Source organism: Strix aluco, chromosome 18 (assembly GCF_031877795.1).
Source record: "Strix aluco isolate bStrAlu1 chromosome 18, bStrAlu1.hap1, whole genome shotgun sequence".
In the NCBI taxonomy this organism is placed as follows: domain Eukaryota; kingdom Metazoa; phylum Chordata; class Aves; order Strigiformes; family Strigidae; genus Strix; species Strix aluco.
The window spans coordinates 4102848-4129641 of NC_133948.1; the positions used below are offsets into that span (position 1 = coordinate 4102848).

The 26794-nt window shown below is 38.7% G+C and overlaps 2 protein-coding genes across 3 annotated transcripts in view; both read left to right on the forward strand.

The window, feature by feature from the left end:
- Positions 1-3: 3 nt before the first annotated feature.
- Positions 4-18286, forward strand: ATP6V0A2 (ATPase H+ transporting V0 subunit a2). Of its 2 annotated transcripts, none has more exons than XM_074843832.1 (20): positions 4-223; positions 1559-1637; positions 3051-3148; positions 4004-4141; positions 4674-4774; positions 5510-5636; positions 6427-6509; positions 6858-6951; positions 7279-7491; positions 8101-8251; positions 9013-9152; positions 10146-10303; positions 11927-12017; positions 12312-12430; positions 12887-13097; positions 13649-13768; positions 14003-14122; positions 15283-15400; positions 15972-16143; positions 17044-18286. In XM_074843832.1, the coding sequence occupies exons 1-20, from the start codon at positions 107-109 to the stop codon at positions 17144-17146; spliced, it is 2553 nt and encodes an 850-aa protein (XP_074699933.1). In that variant the 5' UTR covers positions 4-106; the 3' UTR covers positions 17147-18286. The 2 variants fall into 2 exon arrangements, with proteins under 2 accessions (XP_074699933.1, XP_074699934.1); XM_074843833.1 differs by lacking the exon at positions 4-223 and adding an exon at positions 396-822.
- A 251-nt stretch (positions 18287-18537) lies between these two features.
- Positions 18538-26794, forward strand: part of DNAH10 (dynein axonemal heavy chain 10) — a 57028-nt gene continuing 48771 nt past the window's right edge. Inside the window, exons 1-7 of the mRNA XM_074843847.1 lie at positions 18538-18775; positions 20775-20920; positions 21733-21838; positions 23609-23724; positions 24210-24441; positions 25138-25292; positions 26026-26256. Coding sequence (XP_074699948.1) covers positions 18538-18775; positions 20775-20920; positions 21733-21838; positions 23609-23724; positions 24210-24441; positions 25138-25292; positions 26026-26256 — 1224 coding nt within the window. The remainder of the gene's footprint in view (positions 18776-20774; positions 20921-21732; positions 21839-23608; positions 23725-24209; positions 24442-25137; positions 25293-26025; positions 26257-26794) is intronic.

Below are 26794 nucleotides of genomic sequence, written 5' to 3' on the forward strand. Positions count from 1 at the left end.
CCGGCGGCGGGCTGGGGCGCTCCGCCATGGCCGCCGAGCCGCGGGCTGCCGCCGGACGCCGCGCCGCTCCGCCCCGCTGAGCCCCGCCGCTGCCCTCCGGCCCGCCATGGGCTCGCTGTTCCGCGGCGAGCCGATGTGCCTGGCGCAGCTCTTCCTCCAGAGCGGCTCGGCCTACGAGTGCCTCAGCGAGGTGGGCGAGCGGGGCCTGGCCGAGTTCCGAGACGTGAGTAGCGGCCGCGGGGCCCGGGCGCCCGGCGGAGCTTTCTGGGAGAATGGGGGGGGGGTAGAGGGACCCCGAGGGGGCCCGGCGGGTGGGCCGCGCCGGGCAGGGTGGGTGCCGTCGGAAGGGTGTGGGTTTCATTCCGGTGGAGCTCCAAGGCTCCAAGGCAGCTTTTCTTCCCATCTTTCCCCGACTCAGACTTGCAGAGGTATGGTTAATCCTTACATCGCACTCGCGTGCAAGCGAGGTTGGGCGATGGAAAGTCGGTGTGGAGCCCCAGCCTCCCCGAGGCTCTAGGGAGGGGCGTTCTGGGGTGACTCTGCCCTACCTTTCTCATAGAAGTAGCGTAAACTTGGGTTTTTTTTGCAGTAAGATCCCGGGGGAGAGCCCAATACTCAGAAGCCACCCTGACTTTAGTCTGAGTGTATGTGCACAGCTAATAGATATGCCCACTCCGTTGAGAGATTTAGAAACATCTTAGCTGTTCTGTAGGCTCATTTCTTCAACATCACAGACTGCTGGTTTGTAAAACATGTCTGTTCCTGGAGGAGCAATTCACCTAGGAGGAAACTACATGCCTGACTAACATAAAATTGGGTCAGGTAATAATTAACCTTATTTCTGCATTGTCTCATCGTAATTATATGATCTTTGCTTGCTGACTGAGACTTTAGAATTTCTTCTAAGTATTCTTCAGAAATGTAGGTTGCAAAAATCTTTGCAAGGAAAGCTGGGAGAACTTAACAGCTAGTTAGTAAATATGGCAGGTAGGAGAAGATGGATCTGTAAGAATCAGTACCTGGGTGTTATGTTTAACAGTTTGACGCCATTCCAGGTGTCTGACATACCATTTATTCCTGAAATAATGTATTAGTGATTCTGATTTAAAAGCCAAATAAGTATTCAGAGACTTTGCATACTTATAATATGGGGATGTACATAAAAAGATTTTTCCAAAACTTAACATTTCAAATAGATTCTGTGGAAATCTATCACAAAAAATTTGCTTGTAGAAAAGTTTGAAGTCATTCAGCAGTATTTTGAAACTGTAGAAATAAGATTAGGAATGATTTCTCCAGTAGATCTAGTTATTTAATTATTTGAGTAAAACTAGCAAAAGGCATTAATAATTCTGCTGTAATAAACCCAACCTTGCTATTTGAAGACTTTTTCATCTTTTTAGGTTTTCATACCTTCTCAGCTGAAAAGCACTTTGTAGAAAGAGAGCATGCAGAATACATGCAAAATTGTCTCCATGAAGTCACAGAAACAGCTGTGTTTTTTTAGGGGTGGTTGCTGTTTTGGATACCTAATAAGCATTTTGTCTTTTTCCTTCAGCTTAATCCAAATGTAAGTGTATTTCAAAGAAAATTTGTGAATGAAGTGAAGAAGTGTGAAGAAATGGAAAGAATACTTGGTGAGCTTTATTTTAATGTCTGCCCTTCCTCATCTGTGGCATTATTAATGTTTACATTACTGGAGTGGAACTACAGTGAAGGTTTCAGCTACAGGTTTTTTAAATCTCATCATGTATGATCTGAATGCTGTAGAATCTTATAAAAATTTCATATATATCAAAAAATACATATACATACACCCCATATGTCTTTGTGTAGATTTTTGGAGCCAGAGGTGACTTGACTGTAGTACTGAATTGGGTCAAAACATACAAATACATTCCTTAATTTGTCTTGATATTCTGTATCAGTTTTGAGTGTATCACAGAGTCATCTAGGTTGGAAGGGACCTCTTGAGATCACCTAGTCAACCTCCAGCTCAAACAGGGGCAGCTAGAGCAGCTTGTCCAGGGCTGTGTCTGGTGGGATTATTGAATATGGAAACTCTGGCCAACCTGTGACATTGTTTTACCACTGATCTCCGTTTCTCGGCTTTGTGAGCTGTGAAGTTTACTTGCATTACAACATGTATGTGCTAAATATAGGTTGAGGTTTTTTCAAGCTCAGAGGTGAGGAAAAGTTGCTAATGTGTTGCTGATAAATAGTTGAGACCCTTTCAGTATCGACTGCTTAAAACTCTGCTAGGAAAATGGAAGCTTTACTCTGGATGTTTCCTTGATAAACCCTGTTTTTCATGTTATGTAACTCAATACTGTTGAACTTTCAAGCACCCTCAAAAATACCTCGAGTTGTTAATAATTGTATTCACATGGTAGTTAATGAATAGAGAGGGGTATGTAGAGCATAACAACCAAGATGCAGATTTCTTCAACGTATCCTGAGGAAAAGTTACCATTGAAGGATTCTTTTTATTGGAATCTCTCATCAGAGGCATGTGCTGGTCATGCCAAACCATCCCAGTAGCTGTTTTGGCAACCTCCCTGCCCAGCATGAGTTGCATTTGTTGTCAAGGTTCCTTAAGCCGCCTTGTTTGAACACTTTTTATTCCAAACATGAGTCAATGAGCAGAATGTCAATTTTTGGCAGCTGACATGATTAGCAGAAAGTGATATTTTGCAGCAACAAAGAGACAAAGAGGTACTATGAAATATTAAAAGCTTCTTAAAAAGTATTTGTGGTTGGAAAATTTCAGTCAGAGGACTCTGAAGATAGCTTACTTCTGCAAAGTTCCAAGACAGAAAGGTTCTGTATATTTTATTCCTAGCACTCCATAAGCCCCCCTTTTTTTTGAAGACTAGGGTGTGTGTGTGTGTGTATGTGTTGTTGCTAAAATAAATGAACAAAGTAGCTAGGGCCTGATGCTGCAGTGTGATCAGCACTATCAATAACAGCTGAAGGTCACCTATGCAGCATTCTAGGAAGTATAAGGAAATACTGTTTCCTTTCTGATTCTGTTTTTCTTCTCAATCCAGGGTATTTAGTACAAGAAATTAAAAAAGCAGATATTCCACTTCCTGAAGGAGATGTTGCTCCTCCTGCCCCCTTGCTGAAACACATTTTGGAAATCCAGGTAACTTTTCCACACAAGAGATGCCAAAAGTGTAGCTCTGGATCTTGGAACTGTATTTCAAACTGAATTACTTGCTGTCTTATTACCTATGAGTTAAGTTACAGGGGCGTGATGGGAGGGGCAGAAGCATTTGCTTTCGGTTTTGTCCAGTATTTTTTTTCTTCCTGCCATTGTTATTTCAAAGACTGCTAGTGAGGATTTGATATTAACACAAAATTCCTGTGAAAGGATCAAAACTAACTCATGGGGTTTGCAGTCATCTCTCTTATTTTGATGGATTGGCATATTATACTGTTTCAGGCAAATTGTTGTCCGTAGATGTAGTCCTTCAACCCCATTAATTGTTTTGGGACTTACCTAAGGCTCTTTTCATGCATTCAAAATATCCAGGGTGTGTGGGAGTTTTATATGCCCAAGGCTCTGCAGGTTCCAGTGCTGGTTGCATAGCAAAACATGGTGCTGTTTTCTCTGAATGCTTTTTCTGGTATTGCGTTAGAAGCTTGTGAAATGCACAACGTGGTTTTGAATGACATTCTGTTTTTTGCTGTAATTCTGTTAACAGAATAAATAAGTGTTTTGTGCCCTATACTATCTGAAGTTCTAATTCCAAGTCTGCATTATAGTTCAGACACAATTTACAGTCAGAACAGCAGACTTAACAGATGTCAGTGGAGGATCAAGTGTACTTGATACAAAGCAATCTTTGGCAGACTGAAGAATAAAACCTGTGGAGCTTGAGTTAAGAAATTGGGAGACTCCCATCATTGTGGCAAATTAACATGTGCTTAAAATTAATTCTCCCCTGATTTCCAAAACACTGACTGATTCTATGTAATTTTTTTCTCTGTGTCTTAGGAACAGTTGCAGAAGCTGGAGACAGAATTGAGGGAAGTAACTAAAAACAAAGAAAAATTGAGGAAAAATCTGCTTGAACTGACTGAATACACATGCATGTTAGACGTCACGCAAAGATTTGTCAGGAGAACAGCTGAGGTACTGCTTATGTTGTTTGGCGAGGATTATGTGTCGTGTGACATTTTTGTTGCATTCTGTGTTAGTAGTTCTAGTTAAGTGCATGACTTTGGTGTCGGATTTTAGAGCACTGTAGGTTGTTTGTTATTATTTGTGCTCAGTACCTGGGGAACCTGGCTGGCAAGCTCTTGTGCTAGGCTGTGTTCATATACATAGCAAAATGCAGCCCTGAATTTAGGGAAACTTTGGGATTTCTCTGAATTGTTTGAATGTTACTGCTGATGCCAATTAAAAATGAAGGCATATTTGTATTATTTTGATGCATAAATTCTGCTAAGAAATTTACTGTGTAACTTTTGCAACACTGACTGTAATTGCTAACAGCAGTGGACTTCAGATCCCAAAGTCTCTCTGTTGTCTGAATTGAACACAGGAAAGGGTTTTATATTTTTATTGAAATAATTTACTTAATTAGCTTTTCTTCTTTAGAATAATAAATGAATGAAAATGTTTTTTTCTGAAAGCTATTTAAGATACTTCTTTTATTTGCTAGTATGAATCCCATTTACACGCAAATTATGAAGAATTTCCATCTGTGGAAAATGAGCCATTAGTGGATTACAACTGTATGCACAGACTGGGTGCCAAGCTGGGGTAAGTATGGTTCAGTCCATCTGTGGCAGGTTGTCAGTGTGTGCCTTTCCAAAACTGCTTGATGAGCTGCTGTAAATAATGGGCTGTTTTCATAAAGATGGTATGTACTGTGACTCTAGTGATTTCAGATGAGCCAAAGAGTTTTAGACAGGGTAGGAATCTGACTGAAATGTACCTTTGTAACAAAATTGAATTATTTGAAGAGGTAGGTAGGACAGCACCAAAAATCTGTCACAAAACTTCCATCAAACCAAGTATGTGTGTTAAGGAAAATCTCTAAATGCTCTAAATCAGTACTTTCTTCTACTGTTCAAACTTTTTTTTTCTAGGATAAACACCTAGTGTTTTAATCACCTGGCAGTGTCAGTTGTAAAGGTAACATTATTAATGGTATTGCCTACTTGCCTTTAAAACGTACAGATGCTGTTCTCTACAACACCATTATGAGAGGGTATCTTACCAAATAAAGGTTAAGAACCTTTCTATCACAGAAAGAAATAATGTCAGATATAATTCAATTTGTGTGCTCAGGCCTACAGTCTGTTTGTTCTCCAAATAGGAATTGTGTCTGTATTTTACATACTAGTGACTTCCTGTTTAGGGTGACGCTTCCTTCTCTAGAGATGGCAGATGTTAAATTATTGTGACTATGTGATCCGGAGTGATGATGTACTTTGAGTTTTTAATTTTTCTTGTGGATTTTAACTTATTTTTCAATTTTTTCTTTTTCCATAGATTCATATCTGGGTTAGTTCACATAGGAAAAGTTGAAGCATTTGAAAAAATGCTGTGGAGAGTCTGTAAAGGCTATACTATTCTTACATATGCAGAGTTGGATGAGTGTCTGGAAGACCCCGATACAGTGAGTAAACATTGTAACTCTCAGTTTATTTTGGTCGCACTTTTCATAAGACTTGGAAGAATTGCTGCTCAGCTCGGCCTGCAATGAATGTAAATGATTTCCCTGTGTCCTTAGAGGCAATACTATTTTAAAGTATTAGAACTTGTGAGACTTTAAAATTAGAGGTCTTGATGCCACCATGACAATAGGAATGGCAATTAAATTATCATGGTTCAGCTTGATGAGTGCAGAACTTTATTGTGGAATAGTAGTGACTTTATGATTGTCTACCTTGATCAAAATATGTGGCATAAATGGCTGCTTGGATATTTATTAACTAGGTTTGTACAGTGCATTACCTTTTAATAGTAATTTTATTTGTTTATTTAGTAGTTAAGGAAAAAATTCTGGAGTGCAGTTGGTCTATGAAGTTTTTTCTCTGAACTTAGAAAATTCACTTTTTGTAAATCAGCAATTATGTCTGCCTGATCTGTCACTCTTAAATTTTGCTTCAATTCTCATTTGTAACATTTTAATCTTTTAAAACTTTTTTGTTACTAATAATTCTGAGATGGTAAAATATATCTCTTTTATTTTCCCTGAAAACTTTTTCTGTTTTTCTCTAACGTATCAAAAAAAAGAGAGCTGTTGTCACAGGAGTGTTATTTTTTCATTGTCACTAAAATAGTGGAAGGTTAGTGCTGCTATCACAGCTTTATCTAATTGTTCAAATTTGTTATTTTGCTCTATATCACTGTGGAGTTGTTGGTTAAAAACAAACTTCATCAACTTAACTTTTTTTGGTTTTTAGGGTGAGACCACAAAATGGTTTGTTTTTTTAGTGTCCTATTGGGGTGAGCAAATTGGCCAGAAAGTTAAGAAGATTTGTGATTGGTAAGAAGTAAAAATAATATATGTAATTTCTCTTTACCCCAGGTTATTTTCTTAGTTTTCCCCCTGCTCCCCTTGCTTGTAAGTGTTGATCTTTAGGCAAGGTTTTTGAAGTTAAATTTGTTCCTCCTCCCTCCCACTGCATCTAGCTTTATAATTATGCAATACACAAATAAATGTATGAATCATTTTATCTGCAGTCCTTAGTAAGTAAAGGCAAAATACTGACTCTTTAGTTGCATCTGTTCTGTGGTTCTTAAATGGTGTGTTGCAAATTTGACTAGGGCATGGGGTTGGGTGATTTGTTTTGTTTTAGTTTGGTTATTTACACAAACTTCTGTTTTTCTGTAGCTATCACTGTCATGTCTATCCCTATCCAAATAACATGGAGGAGCGCAACGCAGTTGTTGAAGGACTAAATGTTCGTATTCAGGATCTTCACACTGTGAGTAAATAACAGTATTCCCTTTGCTGTAGTTATTGCACTATAGGAAATCATTTGACGAATCACAGCAGTAACTACATGACTATGTTTCTAAAATACATACAGCTTTGGATCTGAAGATGACTGTATGCCGTGTCCCCGGTCTTGTGTTCCATGTATCTGTTAAATTTCAGGGCACTTGGCATTGCCTTCTGTTTTAAGCAGTGGTTCATGTGTCCTCCTACAAAAGTGATCTGGCACTGGACAAATACTAGGTGCTCTTACTGTGATTAACAGAACCACTGTTATGTTTTCAGTGAAATCTTTCTGGTTTTTTCTTGGACAAAGGTGCTGCATAAAACGGAGGATTACTTACGCCAAGTCTTGTGTAAAGCGTCTGAATCCATCTATACATGGGTTATCCAAGTGAAGAAGATGAAAGCCATTTATCATGTACTCAACCTGTGCAGTTTTGATGTCACAAATAAATGTTTAATTGCTGAGGTTTGGTGTCCAGTGGCTGATCTGCAAAATTTGCGCCATGCGTTGGAGGAAGGTTCAGTAAGTCAGCTGAATGCTCACTGATGTTAAAACTTTTGTCTCGAACTAACTATACAGATAAGGAAAGAAAATAATTATTTAAAATAGGCTAAAAGTAGACACAGACAGGTCTGGGTCTCTGTGAACTCATATCAAACAATTTCTTTATCATCAGAGCCTTCCTTTATTTAGTGTTGTGGGTGGTAGTGGTTTTTTTTTTTCTTTCTTTCTTGAATAACTCCTGTGTTGCACACAAGTCTGGGCTCACAATGCTCTTTGCAGTCAAGTAGAAGGTGCTAACGCCCTTGTGTTGAGTGCAGCTCTGTCCTTTTGTTTTATAAGGGAGAATTTTTAGTAACAAATCTTTGTTTTGTAATATTGACTGATGAGTCTCATCTGATATTTCATATAAAGTAAAGATCAGAACACTGTACATAAGCAGTGTTTTTAGAGGAACAGATTAATGTAATCTTTTTAAGAAGGCACAAAGGGATAAATGTTAAACTTGGGGCTTAATTTAGGGATGTTTCGGGATCAGTGAAACTGCTGATAGAGGAAATATTTTCCCTTTGTTTAAATTAAGCATCAACTGAATTTTTATATGAATCTATTTTCTTTCTGTCTAATTAGAGGAAGAGTGGAGCTACAATTTCTTCATTCATGAATACTATCCCAACAACACAACCTCCTCCAACTTTGATACGTACCAATAAATTCACCTCAGGGTTCCAAAACATTGTGGATGCTTATGGAGTTGGAAACTATGGGGAAGTTAATCCAGGTTGGTCCTTCTGAAATCTATGCTATCATTACTGCTTGCCTTGTTATGTGTTTAAATACTGTGCTGAAGTGGATGCTAGTAGAGGCAAAATGGTGACAACCATGCTGCTTATTTAAACCATTTTAAACCATGCTGGTTTAAAATTTCAGTAGCTCATCAAAAGTACAAATGGTGCTCCAAGCAGTAAGATGGGATTTGATTTTGTAAGTTATTTTAGCATTAAAGGTGCTGATAACAACTGTGTAATGTTTCTTTATATGTTTTACCTTGAATGAGACAAGATATTTAGGGGAAAAAAGAAAACTTTGGTAATGGCTGTAGATCTTACTGAAGCGTGGAGCTCATCACTTGAAGAAATCCAGCTTGTATAACCCAGTTAACGTAACTACAGAGATACGTAGGACATTAAACTATGTCATGCTGTACAGGAGAATGTACATTATAATACAGAGCCAAAATAGCCATGGACGAAAAACTATTTGTTTGGTTTTTATTTCCTGGGCTTATATTATTCTCGGAATTGTCAGCTAACACTCAACTGTGGAGTTGTCATTACTAAGGGATGCACAATAAGCAAGCTTTAAACTGAGTTAAATTTATAGCGTGGGGGAAAGGTCTATTAGTAGGGGGTGAAATGTCTTTCAAACTTAAAGCTGAAAATAGTTTGGGAGGTTAAAGTAATTGAATTGCCTAGGCATAATTCAGATAGCAACATCATCTGTTGTGCTGTGTGCCTGAAATCTGTTATGTTGTCATTTCAGCTCTCTATACCATCATCACTTTTCCCTTCTTGTTTGCGGTTATGTTTGGGGACTTTGGTCATGGTCTACTAATGTTCATATTTGCACTCCTGACAATACTGTATGAAAACCACCCTAGATTACGAAGATCACAAGATGAGGTAAAAGGATTTACAAATAATTTTTTCCTCATCTAGCAAGATAATTTCAATTGAATAGTTACTGTGTTTTTGAAAAGTACTATTTATTGCACATGTATTAGACTGCTTTTTTCCTTTCTTTCAGGATTTTTTGTGTTTAAAGTTGCCATATTCCTTGAAATTAATGCGGTATCTTAAACTATTCACTTTTTTTGAAAGGGCGGAAAGAATCAAGTAAGAATGAAAGACTGTCAAAAACTAGTTGATACTGTTGGGCTTGTCTTTCCTTCTGCTAGGGGTCCTTAGTGATGTATGTGTTTTTACAAAATGTGGCTATAGTGACTAACATGAGGAGAAAATGATTTTTCAAATTCCATCTTTTATTGTTTCTGAAAAGGAGTTGTAGCTTGAAATTGATTAAACTTAACTTTAACTAGTTTTTTAATGATATGGGGTTGGAATGCGGGAACACCTGCATTTCTCATTAGAATTATATTTAATTAAGAATGGCTGCAAATGAGTAACTTCCTGAAAACTAGTCCTGGGAAGGAAACATGGCTTAAAAAGGCTGTTCGTTAGTGTAACGATGCCAGTAAGAAAAGTCTCAATTTGTATCATGGGAGCTTGTATGGGGACTTCAGATCTCTGCATTCAGTTTAAACCACAGTTGTCTTTCAGAATATGCTTCTTGCTGCTAGCTCTGTTTCTTAACGCATATAAACCTTTGCATATAAATCACTTGACATAAAGCTGTGAATGTGGGGAGATGAACTGCAGCCATTTGGTGACTGACGTTTGTAAATTGCGTATTCACATGCTTAAAGCAAAATTTCCTGTGTTACATTTTGCTTGGCCTTAGGTTTCTTCATATTCCTTAATGACTGTTCCCAAGAATTTTTAGTTTTCAGAAGTCTTTGTATGGCCAAAAATGTGTTTCTCTTAGAAATGTCTAGATAATGATTGTTCACATAGCAGATGATATTCTCTAGTTTTTCTTTTTTCCAATACTTACAGATAATGAAAATGTTATTTGAAGGCCGCTATGTTATTTTATTAATGGGTCTGTTTTCTGTATACACTGGATTGATCTATAATGACTGTTTTTCGAAGTCATTAAATATATTTGGTTCTGGATGGAATGTTTCAGCAATGTTCGAACAGAAGGTTTGGAGGTGAGTAGCATGCCTCTGCTTCGTATACCATTAAAACAAAAATGTACTTCCTGCAACAGTTTAACCCTTTTGCTCACCCATTTTAACAATCCTTTTATTGAAAGTAGTAAGTAAATGTAGTGAAATATAGCAAAACCTAGTTGTTAAGGTAGCCAGTGCTAGTGTGCTAAGGGCTAAGTGATACATCTACACTTAGAATAAAAAAAAAAAGGCTATAATAGTTATTTAAAAACAAAACAAAAAATCAAATTGCTCACTATCTTAAATTGGGTAATCCACAGAGAACACAGTTTCTTGCAAAACCACTATTAGAATTTGATTATATTTAACTCAGTCAATCTTTCATGTTAATCTCGTGTTTATCAACGCTGCTTTACTGGATTTACATGTCCTCAGTCACCTGGAACATTTCCTAGAATTTTATGATTTGGTATAGATGACAATCAGTCCTGGAACAAATTCTGTTGCAATATCCTAATGCTATATGCTAGCTAATAACTTCTAGTGATTAAAAACTGCAGCTGGCATAGTATCTTTTCATTGGTAGTAAGAACTTGCACCTAATTTTATGAGGCTTTATTCAGTCTCTAAACCTTCTTACGTGTGTTTTGCTTTTTTTTTTTTCTTGTGGTCTCACAAAGGTGTTCTTATGAATGGCTGGAGACTTCAGTAGTATTGTAAAACCCTAACAGAAAGTCTTGTGGTGTATTCTTTTTATTCATAAAAAGCCCTCTGCCTCCCATGTTATGGTTTGTCATTATGCTAACAGTTTCAGTTTGTCTCCAATTACTTTATTTTCCAGGAAGGGTTTTTGAATATATATATCGAATTCTGAGAGGAATAGAAAACACAGGGCTAATTTTGGAGAAATTTGTCCTAGGTCACGCTTCTGGAATGAGTAGCCAAGCAGCATTAGCATCTACTGTAAAGAAACTAACAATGAAATAAATTAATTACCTAGCAATAATTAGTCTCTGCACGGCTTTTCTTGATAGCTAACTTTTTTTTTTTACTATGTGAATTGTCAAACCTACCTTTTCACAGAGTGGGATAACCTCATTGTTTTGAGGTGTCATGGCCCTTTGGTTTTTAAATGTTCACAGTTTGCATCTCATTTTGCCTCAAAACCAGGAAGTGGCTTAAAATAGTAGAGTCAAAACCGCTGACTTTGGTTAAAATGTGAACAGGTTGTGAGTGCTGTGTTAATTAAAAAATATATGAAGTTAGAGTGGAAACTCATCCAAATGCAAGAGGGAAGAAAGATATCGATTATTCTTTGGGTGTTTGATAGTGAATTGTATATAAAAGCAAATTGTGAGCTTTTTAAATGAAACTTTCCATTCTAGGGGAGTGGGGGGAAAAAATCCAGAAACTTTCCTTTCAAAGACAATTAGTGTGAATTAAGCCCAGATTGTGAGTTTCTAGAATTTTTTTTTTTTGCTATTGTTTTTGTTGGCCAGACCCTTTGTGCTTAGAAATCCTTTTATTCTTCTTTTAAAGTCTGACAGTGAGTGAGCTAGTCATTTAAAGGAAAGCAGGAGTAGTGTCCTGCAGAACTGAAAGTGAATGTTGTCGCTATGTTTAAACAATGTCAGATCTGATTGTGTTTTGCTTTCTCCGCAGTCTTGAGGATCTGAAGTCTAATCAGTTTTTAACACTGGATCCAAATGTTACTGGTGTATACAATGGAGCTTATCCCTTTGGAATTGATCCGGTTAGTTTTATTCTTTTAAATTGTCCATTTGTGATCATCAGTCATTTGTAAATTAGATTTTGGTATGCATATTAGGAAGATAAACATATTATGAGAAAATACATTTCTGCTGGCATTCTCCATTCAAAAAGAGCTTTTCCCTTAATGAGTCAAAGGTTTAACTATTTACATGAAACTCAAATTTCAGTTGTGATCCCCATTTGAAGTAGAATTCTGGTCTCCAGTAGGAAAAGGATACTGTTTTATTTCTTCTATTACACTGGTTTTTTAATGCTGATTTTGTCTTTTCTTTAGATCTGGAATTTGGCAAGCAACCGTCTCAGTTTTTTAAATTCTTTCAAAATGAAAATGTCTGTGATTTTTGGAGTGACTCACATGACATTTGGAGTTGTATTGGGGGTATTTAACCACTTGTAAGTACAAGAAGTTAAGATACTATTAACATAGTTTTTGTCTAGTCTTGAATTATAACAGTTCATCTGCAAAGAGAAACTGTAACAGTTTTTTAAAAGATGAATAACAGTGATTGTGAAAACTGTTCTTAAAAAGACAGAGGTCTTCCATCACATACATAAGATGATGATCAGTGTTATGCCAAAAAATCTGAAGACACTGATGAGTATAAGATTTTGTTTTCACTTGTTTCTAAATAGAGATACATGCTTCTTATGGTCTTGATTTCCACTGACATACCTGATTAAAATTCACTGAATATGAAGAAATCAGTTCTGGATTATAATTTCAGTCTTGCTGTTTGAAAGTGCTGGGTACTATTCTATTTATTGAAATCATGATTGGGCCAGTTATTTATCTTGATCTTTCTTTTTTAAACTTATTTTTCATTTTTTTCCCCCATTTTTATCTTTTAGGCATTTCAAGAAGAAGTATAATATTTATTTGGTTTTTCTTCCTGAACTTCTATTCATGATGTGCATCTTTGGCTACCTTGTTTTTATGATCTTCTTTAAATGGTTAGCGTACTCTGCAGAGGACTCTACATCTGCTCCTAGTATTCTGATTCAATTTATTAACATGTTCCTGTTTCCTGGTGGTGAAACAGAGGTCTTCTACACTGGACAGGTTAGTCGTGTTCTTACAAGCTTGTGAAGATCCTGTGTTCTCTCTGCAGGTAACACTTCACCAGTCATGAAAGGCTGATAGCTCAGTGTTCCGCTGGGAAGGGGAACGTATCAGACTAAGGGGAAATTCAATAAACCTTATGATTAAATAACATATTTACACTTTAAGTGGTCATAAGATTTTTACATAGTGACTTGTGAAAATACCTGTTTCTAGAACAGTATCTCCCAGGTTAAAATTGAAACTAGAGAACAGTGTCTCATGGTTTTAATTTTGATGCTTTTCTATGTGCTGTAAATAATCTTACTGAACTGAGTGCCAGTAATGCCTTAATGTAGAACCCAGGCCTGAAGATGCTGGGTGTCTGTAACCCAGTTTAAGGGCCTGATTAAGTAAAATACTTATGTGCATGTTCAGTTTGGAGTACATGCCCACTGAAATCAGTAGTACTTTTCTTAAGCTCAGACAGGCCTTTAGAGGAAATTGGGAAGGCTTTTCCTACTTTTGAATTTGTGATCTAATCCAATTTTTTTTCTTTTCCCCTCAAACAGGTTGCTTTGCAGAGGTTTTTACTTAGTATTGCTTTTCTGTCTGTTCCTGTAATGCTTTTTGGTAAACCACTTTATTTATATTGGTTGCACAGTGGAGGCCGAGGCATTAGAATGTACAGGGTAAGTATTGAGACACACATTTCTTCAGTATGGAATAATTCAGCTGGTATTGTATTGCATAGAGAGTAATGTCCTTACTAGATATTTCTACTCAACTTGGAAGGGTTTTGACTGTAACATGTAATAGTGCTTTATTCCTTGAGCTCTCTTTTTGACTTTGACTACTTTAAATAAATTTTTAAAATGACACTAGCAGTCCTCTTAACAAAGACATGATGTGTTTCCATTTTGCAGAGTGGCTACAAGCTAATTCGAAAAGAAAGTGAAGAAGAACTTTCTCTGCTGAGATGTCATGATGTGGAAGAAGGAAGCAGTCATTCAGACAGTGGGCACAGAGAGGGGGATGGAGAAGAGGTAATGTTTTTACTTAATCTCTAGTTTGTATGTCCTGAAAAGCAAATTAGAAGTGGGAAATCGAGAAGATAACCTGTACATTGAGTCCCTGGAAGTATTCAGAAAAATCAGCCAAGCCTTTACAAAGACCTTGATGCCTGAATGCTATTTACTTACTTTTATTTATTGATGTTTTATCATTATTTATCATGTATTCAGATTGCTATAGTAAAGCACAGTCTATCTGTAGTGGAGAACAGGAGAGTGCTTTATTTGAGTCTATAGATTTTGCATCTAAGACTAAAGTTTTTCTTAAATTGAAGAGTGGGATAAAAATCCTGGGTTTTGTATGGTTTTATGGATTCTTAAAATTAAAGCAAGTAAGGATGACTGCCCAGCTTCCTGTTAATTAATCTTGGCTTTTCATCCAGACCAAAGTCTTTTTATGTCTGCAAATTACATCTTGTGATGAGGATTATTGCTAATGGGGGTTGGGAGACACAGGCAGCATTCCTAGTCCCCAGCTATTGCTGCTGTTTGGTTTGGGCAAATTTTTAAAGGTCTTGACTGATTCCACTGATTTCATGTGGATTGAAAGACAAAAAATTGCTTCAGTTTCCCAGTGTGCAGACTATGTGTAGTCCTTGCTTCACTGGGGTAGTAGGCTCTTGCTTCGTATGTATAGAAAATAGAAGAATTTTTTGCTTAAATAAAATGTGTCATAGTCCCATGCAAAGTAAGTGTTGAAATTTGCAGTAATACTAGTCTTGGAACTCTTTGTTAGTGACAAGTACTTATATTTAGAGTTTACAGTATTAATGTAGCTACTTTTCTATCACTAGCATTACTAATAATTAATCCTGCTTTTAAATATGCAAAATGTAAACTTGTAACCTCAATAGAGTGGGAATTAGAACCATGCCTAGAGTTTTACTACTCTGGAGTTTTCAAGCATTAGATCACATTCCTTGTGGAAAACATAAAATTGCATTCATTTTTATCTGTCAACAAGGTAATTGGGGAAACTAACTGGAAAACTGTGGCACCTGATTTTTTTTTTTTAATGTTGTCTCTGTAATAAGGATCTTAAACACATATATTAAGATGTGCAGATTAATGTTTTTGTTCTCTCGTTCGTACTATGTTGTTTAAATGGATGCAAATGTATTTTTCTATTTCAGCTTAATTTTGCAGATGTTTTTATGAATCAAGCAATTCATACCATTGAATACTGTCTAGGATGTATTTCTAATACAGCCTCGTATCTGAGACTCTGGGCACTAAGTCTTGCTCATGCACGTAAGTGGGTTTTTTTTGGTTGGTTGGTTTTTTTATGTCTTGATTTTTAATGCCAATAGGGGGAGGCTGGCCTGTTGAAGTGATGCTAATATGAAATTATTTTTTTCTTAGTTTTAAAGAATTTCCCATTTAAACTAATCATGATCTATAGAAAGCCTTCAAACTAAAAATGTGACTTACTGTTTGGAATCTAGTAATTTTCTTCATTGATTGCTCTGTTGTAAAGAGGCTGAGTGAGCACAGTGTTACCTCACGTAACAGTGTAGCAGTAGTCACAGTACCATTTCCTATTTTCCATTGATTGACCTGTTTGGCAGGTATTTAGGCACTTGCTAATCTAGTGTCATGGTGTAGAATGTTGCCATCAGTAGATCTTATTTTGAAACTTTAAGTATACATTTAAGTATTTCAGGGGAGGGAAGCGGGGCAACTAACTGGGCTGGGGGATTGCTTATAGTTCCCATCTTCAGCAGATCCTGTAATATTGTTTAAGCTAGAATACAGGTCAGAGTAGCTCACTGGGTGAATGTGTGCAGTATCAAGATTAATTATGAAAACTTGTTTTTAATAGAGTTATCAGAAGTTCTATGGCAAATGGTGATGAGAGTGGGTCTTCGTGTGGATACAACGTATGGTGTCTTACTGCTAGTCCCTGTTCTAGCCTTTTTTGCTGTGCTAACAGTTTTTATTCTTTTGGTCATGGAGGGGCTTTCTGCTTTTCTCCATGCTATACGACTTCACTGGTAAGTTAATTTTTTCTTTATACCCCTTTAGTGTATACTGGTTTGTTTAAGAGGAATTTTTGTGTCAAAATATTAGGTGCCTTATTAAAAAGAAAAGTGTAAAATTCAACAGCCTCATGCTACTGTAATAGATGTATTTAATAATAGTAAATAAATGGCTTGAGATGAATGTAATTGTTCCTCTGGAATATTTTCAGTAAATTAAAATATTATATTGGCTTATGATGCATATTAACCTCAACCACATTCAGAGTTGATTTTGGTGCAAACTATGAGTACATTTGATTTATAGTATTGCAACTTTTCATACTGTAGAATATTAATAAAGTGGGTAAGTATTTTTAATTTCAGTCTGGTTATATCACTAAATAGCTTCAACCTATTTTATTTATTTGGTTCAACATTTATAGTAATGATCAAAACTTTTGCTCAAGTGGGGCTGCCAACCCTTAAGTATTTCAATCCTTTCTTAGTATCACAAGTTCTGCACATTTGGGTAGATTCAGAGAATATTTAGTTTGAAGCCTGATGAAATTTACAGTATAAGAAAAGGCAGACATATAGTATATGAACATGAGGTAGAGCTGTACGCATTACAGAGTATTGTCCTCATGATAGTGTATGTTTACAAAACAATTAACTGCAACTAACTCAAATTAGTAAAACAGAAGTGAGAAACGAGCCATTACAGCACAATGTCAGTCTGTTTGGGTCTCAGGGGAAACATCAAATTTGCCTGGGTCTGTGATAGGAAGGTTAAATAGCTGCATAGAAAGCATAAGTGCCAGGATTAGGATTGGTTTTGTTCAGCCTCTTGTGTTGCACAGTTCTATTCTCTGACAACCGGTCCTTTTGGATTAATATACAGATTCTGGGTTTTTTTTTTTGGTCTCGTTTCAGGGTGGAATTTCAGAACAAATTCTACTCTGGTGGAGGATACAAGTTTACGCCTTTCTCTTTTAAGCACATTTCTTTACATTTTAACAAAGATGATACGGCGTAGTTTGGTTGCTGTTGGCAGAAATGTTTGGAATTGTCTGCAAATAATGATGTGGTTGGATCTCACCTTCTTGTTGGACAAAGTGTTTTTCACTGATTGCCTTATAATGCAGCCAAATTCTGTAATATATACCTCCCATAGAACTACATAGCAGATCTGGAGCATCTTGTAAAGTATATAGATAAAAAATGTACATTTTTCTTGATAAACTAATGTTGTAAATTAATTTTATTCTTAAAAAAAAAAAGTTGTTAGTGCTTGTCCTAAAACCAGTGTGTAGGCATTTTTTTTTCTTGTTGAGGCTGTTTATTTTCTTGAATGATTACTTTTAAGTTATCTGAAAGACTTTTCATCATATTAAACGTTCATTACTAATCACATACGTAAGCAAGCTCTCATCTCATGCACTTTGGGAACAATTCAGCAATGCAACCGAAGCAGCGTCTGTCTTCAGTATCTATTCCAGAAGGATTATGAAATGTAAATCTATACATAGCAATGCAATGTCCTCTTTTTGGCCATATTTAAAATTGCACTGAAAATGTTAACTGTTTATTCTGAGTTCTGCCCACAGTTATTGCTTCAATCTTTCAGAAGCCACAGTGATATTTAATATTATGGGAGAAGAGAGGATTAGAAGTGGGGACTGGGAGTATTAGCCCTTTTCTTTCCCTGTAGTGAGGACCTTTCTGAAAGGTGCTGTTCTGCAAAGCGAGTTCTGTGCAGCCCATCACTTGTCACCTTGATGGGTAAAAGCCTCAGAAAAAGTCTTGCACTGTGTGGGTGAGGACTCAAATAAAAGGATCAAGTTGCCTACGAGAAATCTTTATCCCAGGTTCTTTTTGTACAGTGTGGTCCCAGACTTTCTACTACTAGGCCTAACTTTTGCATGGGGAATAAAGAATTGGCCTCGATCCATGTTTGTTTGGCTGTATGGACATAGGTAACACATTATGTATCTGATGTTGTTGAACCAAAGTTTATACTGAACAGGTGGAAAGGGGTCGTTTTGTAATATTTTTGTATCAGCGTGAATATGGGGATATTGCCATAATGTTTTAACATCTGTGCCATAAGGACAGCATACGTTAAATTTTGCACTTGTTTCATACGAATTCCGAATAAAACCTCGTTTGCGCTGTTCGGAGCGAGCCCTTATGTTCGTACCCGGCAAGGCTGGAGAGGCCGGGCCTGGCCTGAGGGGCTGCCCTGGGCCCGGCGCTGAGGTAAACCCGGGCGGGGGCGGCGGGAACGCGGGGGCGGCGGGAACGCGGCCGCGCGAGGCGGGCTTTGGGCGGGCGGCGGCCTCCTGAGGCGAGCGGCGGGCGGGCCGCGGCCATCGCTCCTCCCTGGCCCGTTGCCGTGACCACCGGGAGGCGTCGGGGGTTGCCGCCATGAGCCTGGACGATGTGCGGCTGCAGTGGCTGCGGGAGCGAGCGGCCGCCGTCCTGGGGCTGACGGATCCGGCGCCTTTCGAGGAGCTGCTGAACCGCGGCCAGGGCGAGGAGGCGCGGGCTGTGCTGCGCTTCTTGGACCGTGGCGCCGAGGACGGGGAGAGCGCGAGCGAGGCGGGCACGGCGCTGCTGCTGCTGCGGGCCGAGCGGCGCGGCGAGGACGGCCAGGAGCCAGTGGGTGAGGCCTCCGGTGTCCCGGCCTGCTGAGCCTTCCCCTGGGCACTGCCTGTCCCCGAGCCCCTTCGCTCTGTCCTTCCCTCCCCAACTCTCTGTTTCCCTCTCCCTCAGGCCTGTATTTTCCCATCTGCCGAGTCCTAGCCCTATTAGCCCTGTCCTTACCCCTTCCCTGCCTCTCCATCCCTTGGGCTGTGTCCAGTCCTCCTGAACCCCTTCAATCCCACCCATTTCCATGACCTTTCTCCTCTCTGGTTGTGCCTTGGTGGGATTTGCACCATCCCCACTGCAGAGGGGTTATCTCATGCTTTCCTCCCATTTTGTGTGTGTGCAGACACAGGTGACACAGATGAGTTTCTAGATGAGCAGCAGGTGGAAGGCCCAGATAACCAATTTCCTGAGCAGTTGACTGAAAAAGCCTCCTCTGTGGCATTGGAAGGAAATAGGTGGTTCGAGTGGCCAAAGTGTAGTTGTTGCAGGCCATACCTGACACAGGGCGAAATGTGACTAGCTAATGTGGCTCTCTTGAGCAGATCCAGCAGTATCTGTAACATCAACAGCTTTTCCCAGGCAAGCAGATCTGATTTTGTGGGTGGTGTCCTGGGCAGTGTGGCTAATTAATGTTTTCTTAAGAGCTTCTGCCTCAGGATGCTCCTTTGGAATAAACCTATCCTAGTTTGGCTCTTTCATCTTTTCCAAACAGATGGAAAGAAAGAGGCTGACTGGGATGAACAAAATCAAGCCACAAACACAGATCTTTCATCCAGTCTTTGTGACTTTTTTTACTGGCTTTATAATTTCAGATTTTTGGAGATTGATTTTATTAAAATAAATAGAACAAATATGTTCCCTTCAGTAGGAATGATTTAAGTTCCCTTGTCTTAGGAGTTGCAAGTTCTCTTCTTTATTCTGATGTAGTTTATTGAGGATAAAAGTCATGGTCCTGTAAAGAGTTAAGATTCGTCCAGTACTTTAACCATAGTGTTGTAGAGAAGCCTTTCAGAAAAAAATGGAAAAAAATAAAAATGATGGAAAGGGTGTCAGAAGAGAGCAACAATTTTCCATGGCTCAGAGTTTCTATTCTCTTCTCTACTTTCAGTATCTGTGTAACTCCCACAAGCTTCTGAAACAGTTACTTGCAGAAGCAAAGTCATGGCCTGGTGTTTTAGATCCATAAAAGAATTTTGTTCATACTGTGCAAAAAAGATAGGACTGAGAAAGTTAAGTGCTAAAGCCTGGTGTGGGTGTAAGTAGACTAAAGGAATGATACAATTCAACTTCCCACTCTGCACCTCTGAATGGAGGCAGCTGCAGTGCTGCAGGTTAATGCTCAAAAGCAATAAAACAGGGAGAATTATAATTACTTGATACTAATATCAGCACACAAAGGGGCATGGTCTTTCCAGCTGGGAATGCAGCTATGCCTTTTCTACTTCTTTTAAGTGTCCAGAAGCCTGTGCTGAAAGGGGAAGAGGACGTGGTGCACCTTTTCAAAGACAGTATAAAATAAAGTTTGAAATTCTTGACTGGCCCTGGAATTCATGCAGTTGTTCCTGTCTTACAGTGTCTTCACCATCCCTTCTTGTTCATGACATAACCACAGGCATTTTCCATGTCATAGATCTGGCACAACAAAACCCTTAATTGTTTGCATTTCCTTTTACAAAGTGGTTTAATCTTGGAATGTACTAATCTACTTATTTTATCATAAAAAATCAATTACATTGGAAAACGCTGGTAAGGATATTGTAAATAAAGACCAATTACCTGTGGAACGCAGTATAGTCACTTGCTTATTGGGATTCAGATCTTCAGCAGTAGTGCTGTCCTATGGGAAAATGTACGATTAATGCCAGATTTGGATGGTTGATTGTTGAAAGGGAATGCTGAAGGTGGAAGAAAATGCTCAGTCATTTAGTTTGAGAAGAAAATTGAAAGGATCCATCTTATATGCATAGAATACCTGTTCTTTAATTGAGTTCTCTCATGTTATTCTTTCTTAGGGGTGACTCAGAAAAGCAAGACATCCCCTCTGCAATCTACAGACAGTGAAAGTGTGTCAGGTCACGTATCAGCTTTCTCTAGTGGGTCTGAATTGAGTAAACTGGAGCAAAGATTGACAACTGACAGTACGGAACACACACCACAGGTAAGTCTGTTGTATTTCCCTCTGTTCTTTTGTGGCTATGACTATGCTGGCTTTCTGATGCAAATGTTTCAGTAAAACTGGTAGGCAAATTAAGGAGGTACAGTGCAGAACAAGTACCCAGAGCAGAACATTTCACAAAAACAGGAATTTCCATTCAAAACGAATGGCCTGCCATAGCCTCTGACATTGACTGATAAGATATCGCAAAGGTAATTTGCTTGGTGAAACACTGACTTTTGATGAGAAAATGCAGCAGTGAGTTACTCAGGTACCACGTTAGCTATTCCCAGAGCTGCTTGTGAAATAAAAGTTGCAGTTAGAATAACTGCTAGATAAAAACACCATGGAAGGAGCACGTAAGGAACAGTGGACAAAGGCTTTTGTACCTCAAGTCTTTTACATAATTAGATGGTTAGGATGGAGTCTAGGGTTTCTGACTGAACTTGGTTTATGACTGAGGTGTAGGTGGAAGGGGAGTAGGTGTTTGCACGTTCTCAGAAAGGTATGGGGAGGTGGGCATTTAAGTGCTTTCTGGTTTCTTATGTTTCAGGCACTAATGCTTTTAGTCCTGTTGGTCTGGAAATCAACATTGTTTCCAAAGCTGATGGTTTTTACTGTTAGCTGAGTGATTTTTTTTTTTTTTTTTTAACATTTCATTTATGTTAGTAGTTTCCTTGGGCAGCAATGTAAAGATAATGGAGTTAAACTAATGATTCTGTCTTATTGTTCACAGCAGGCAAACATTTTCTTGCTGTTAAGAAACGTGGCAGCAAACAGTAATAGTCATACTTCCTTGTTATTTTCTGTTTCAGCTACAGGAACAGAAAGTTGACAACGTGTGTTTCTACGTGGCTCTTGATGAAATTACCGAAGAATTTGTGTCAGATTTTACTGTATATTTTCTGAGAGACACCAGAGGTATATGCCCTGAATAATTGCAGGATCAGTGTTTTCAGTCTTTGCATTAAACAGTACTTCACATTGAGAAAAGGTGATAGAGACTGGGATCCAGGATAGTGCCTATCCAGCTTAATTAACTGGGTATGAATACTCTCAGAGTAGAACCAGGAATCAGGAATGCTTTTCATATAAATTTATGGAAAATTACTTATCTTCTGCATTTTACCAGCAAGGATGAAGCTTTCATGTTGCACTCAGAGGAACTAATAAGATTTAGTTACTACAGCTGCTAAAACTGTGAAGTGTTTTGAGGATGAGGAGCTGGATGCGAAAGTTAGACCATGAGGTGCTGATAAGCACAACTGGGGTATCAGACTTCCTGACATGACTCAAATTCTGATACACAACAGCAGCATATTTTATTCTGATAGTTCATACTTTTACCATAAAACCAATGACAATAGTTATTCCAGTATCTGGAGCAGCTCTGGTTTTGGTCACAATCAGACCTCAGTATCTGGCTCTAGCCCCATAGGAACAGCTTCCTCACTAAAGCAAACAGGTATTTCCACACCTGTATCCAGGATCTATCCACAGTATGTTAATTTAGTGCCAGAGACTGGCCACAGCATAAACATTATTTATGTGGGCTCACCCAGCAGTAACATGGGTGGTTTGAAGCTACAAAGTAGTGAGAAGTGGATGGAGAGCAGCCCTACAGGGAAGGACTTGGGGTATTAGTGGATGGAAAACTGACTGTAAGCCAGCAATATGTGCTCGCAGCCCAGAAAGCCAACCGTGTCCTGGGCTGCAGCGAGAGCACTGTGGCCAGCAGGGCGAGGGAGGGGATTCTCCCCCTCTACTCTGCTCTCGTGAGACTCCCCCTGCAGTGCTGTGTCCAGCTCTGGGGGCACCAACATCAGGACACGGACCTGCTTGAGCGGGTCCAGAGGAGGCCACGAAGATGCTCGGGGGGCTGGAGCAGCTCCCCTGTGAGGACAGGCTGAGAGAGTTGGGGGGGTTCAGCTGAAGAAGAGAAGGCTCCGGGGAGACCTTAGAGCGGCCTCCCAGGACTTAAAGGGGCTACAGGAAAGGGGGGAGGGACTCTTGATCAGGGGGTGTAGGGGTAGGATGAGGGGAAATGGTTTTAAACTGAAAGAGGGCAGATTTAGATTAGATATAAGGAAGAAATTCTTCCCTGTGAGGGTGGTGAGGCCCTGGCACAGGTTGCCCAGAGAAGCTGTGGCTGCCCCCTCCCTGGCAGTGTTCAAGGTCAGGTTGGACGGGGCTTTGGGCAACCTGGGCTAGTGGAAGGTGTCCCTGCCCGGGACAGGGGGTTGGGACTAGATCTTTAAGGTCCCTTCCAATCCAAACTGTTCTATGATTAGTTTCAGTTTTTCTAGAAACAGGACATTTGAGAAAAAAAGAAAATTATGATAATGTATTTTGTTGGTTTATGGTGGTTCTGTGCAAGATTTTCCTGGTCTGCCTGTAGAATAGGAGTTCAAATCAAGGCCACTGTTTTGTTTGAACAGAAAACCATTTCCTAACTAAAAGGCTGGATTGTAAAGACTTAGAATCAGATGATGTCACTTAAGTATTTTCTGCCCTTTCTGAAAAAGCATCTACACTATTAAAACCAGCACTAGTTTTGAAAGTGACTTGCATCAAACCTAGTTTATTGCAAACACAGTTTGTTTTATTGGAGTTTGAACTTATTATGGAAAGGACTTCATGCTTTCTGAATCAAATAATTACATTCAAGCTAATTGTTTGTATACTGTTTAGAAAGAGTTACTGAACCTAATGACCTGACTGAAGCTAATGAGGTCCTTCCTAAAGTGATAAAGTTTGGTCTACTGACGGATGATACTCTTTTGATGCTAAAGAATGCCATCGCACAGGTAAACGTGTTACAGCTTTTATATATGGAGTCTTGAGTGTTTCTAGGAGTGAGTTGCCTATTTAGTATTCTGCTAACCATATGGACTATGCATAAGAAATACTAATATTTAATGAGTGACCTTCATATGCCAAAATGGAGTTTTTGTTAATATACTTATTTGATATTTTGTTTCCCAAATTTTTGTAAAGATAGGGAGACCAGCAGTATTTCATTGCTTGGCCCTATATGAGAAACATTTAAGAGTGTGACACCAAATACCTTTATTTTCATGCTGATAGACTTTTGTACAAACATGCTGGAGCGATTCCCCCGCAGAACTTGAGGCAGAGAGAATGATGTTAAAGAGGTAAAATGGAAAGGAGATGCACTTAAATTAAATTTTAGAACATATCCAACGCTTAAGTGAATTGCTAATAAGATGACTTTCATTGTTTTCTTTTTCAATATAAACCACCTAATCTATGGTACTTGTTTGAATTATAGGTGTTTGCACCAGCTCTCTCCTATAGTCAGCAGCAGACTGAGGAAACTTCCTTTCATCCGGATGGTGAAAAAACAGATTCTGAAAAAAGGAATTTCCGTGAGACTGAGCTTGCAGAAAAGAAAGAACAGCCTGTGGAACACTGTAATACTCAGATGAGGAATGAGATTCAAATGAACGGGCAAAAATTCTTAAGTGTCACTCAGCAGACTATACAGAAAACTGAAGGTGAGTGTTCTGCCTGTGCCAGCACCGTGGTGTGGTACATGACAGCAGAAAGAGGTTCACCTAGGAATGGCTTTATACAGAATAACAAATACATACAGTTTCTGGGGAAGCTCCAGACCTGATTAAACTTTCTCTTCGCTGATAACAGTAGTATTTGCACTGCCCTGAAGCATAGCAGGCAGTATGGAGAAATGGATGAAATCAGTGGTAGTCTTTCAGTCTGGAGTAAGAATAGGAGAGAGGGTAAACATGCCTCATTGCTGAGCAATGTTCAGGGGACTCAGACCATAGCAGGGTATGGAAAGTGGTAGATCGAATGAGACTTTCACGTGGTGTTTAGCATCCTTTCTCTGACAGGGGCTACGGTCATGCTATTAAGGAGAACGTAGTGGCCTGTAATAGGCAGATTGATAATCTTCAGCAAAACCCTAATCCTAATTCGTAATAGTTAGAGATTGGGTTAAGGCTTGAAAGCTGAGAGCTTTTCATGTATTTCTAGGAATATATCTTTCTTTGCACTGTGTTAACAGTGCAGCAGCTGGATGTATTTTGCCATATTCTCAGATAGGCAGAGCAGGTGGTATGTTACCTATCCTCGAGTAGCTAACAAGATGGCAGGTGTAAGACATTTCAGTGATGATACTTTACCAGTGCTGATGGAAGAAGACAGTTGATTCTCCATGCCTTTTCTTCCAATAGAAGATATTAAACTGGTGATGCCAACTGTAAATCTAGATGGAGAAGTGACTGTTCTTGCTGCAGTTCCAGAAGTGGTTGAAGCTCTGGAGGGTTGTGCAATGACCTGGCAGAAATTAATATCCACAGCTCTAGAGAAACAACTGAAAAAAGTTCCACAGGTAATGTTGCCTATAACAGCAAGCTGCTTTTATTCCAGGAGACATTACTTCATTTCCCCCCAAGAATCTCTTTGAATGGTTTGTGCTCATTTTTAATCCATCTTCCTGTTTGATTGTTGGAGAACCATTTACTAATTGATGTAAAGTAGAACAAAAGTAGTGAAGAACTGCATGACTCTGGGAAATAGAATATAAATAGAACATAAAGTAACTCACTGCAGATCCTACCCACACAGGATAACTGTGGAAAACTAAGGCACTTTTGCTATCTGTGCTCTTCTAAAGAGCCATGAAATATTAAAAGCTGCAGTGATTTTTTTTTTTTTAAAAAGCCAACTATATTTTTGCTTGAAAAAAAGACATCTCAAATGAAAAAAAAAAAATCCAGTTGTAAGGTTCTGATTCTGCAAACACTTACACATATGACTAATACCATTAAACATACTGAGGGATTTCATGTCTACAAAGTTACTTGTGCATAAGTTTTTTTTTCAAGCGTGGACTCCCCAGCTCCAGCTCAGGGATATACTCCCCATAAGCAGTTCCCTTCAGTGTGTGTAAAATTTTGATTTCAAGGATCTTCTGTCTGAGTTTTTTGCATGGTTGAATCATATCAGGTTTTTCTCAGCATACAGAATATTGAAAAGAAGGAAGAAATATAGTCCTGATTATAGGTTTTCACTCTTGCATAATGGTAATTTAGAATTTTTATTTTATTCCCCTTTACTGGTAGGGTAATGGCCCACTTGCAGAAGTTGACCACTGGCATGAAAGAAATGATACTTTAAGTGCTCTTACCAAACAGACAAAGCTTCCAGAAGTGCAAAAAGTCTTGGAAGTATTACAGGAAGCTGAATCTGAGCATATTGGAGATTTACAGGTAGTCTTAAGTGACCTCAGAAAACATCATGTGGAAGCTCTAGATAATGTTAAGTTTCTTTCAACTCTCGAACGCCATTTGAAGGTATGTATCGTTAAGAAAACTTTGTGAAGTTTTAACTGTAGTTACCTGAGTTTAGTTTCTCTGTTGATATAATCACTTCTTGTTTATTTTGTACTTTTTATCAGCAATAAAGATATAGTCTAGCTTTTTTATGTTTAATTAAAAAGAGGCTTGCTTATTTTGTTTGAGTTAGAGTTGTTCTAATATTTAAAAGCAGAAGCCCAGAGCTGTGAACAGCTTGGTTTGTAAATCACAACCTTGGGAGAATTTGGTAGCATAGCTGAACTGGGGAAAACAAGGATTTCTCTACTCCATTTTTGAGGTAGCTTCTATGACTGATTACAGCTGATGTCTCAATTTTTAAGTTTTATTGAAGATCATCCAAATAAAGAGTTGAGCCAAAACCAGTCTTGGGACATCTTTTATAGAAAAGAGAATATTAATAAGACAGGACCTAAAAAGCATTTGGAGCAATAAGTGCAGATTTGTACATCCTGAACCGTGTGTGTTACTTAGGCACCAGGGTGTTTCCTTGACTGGGCTGTATATTTAATAATGT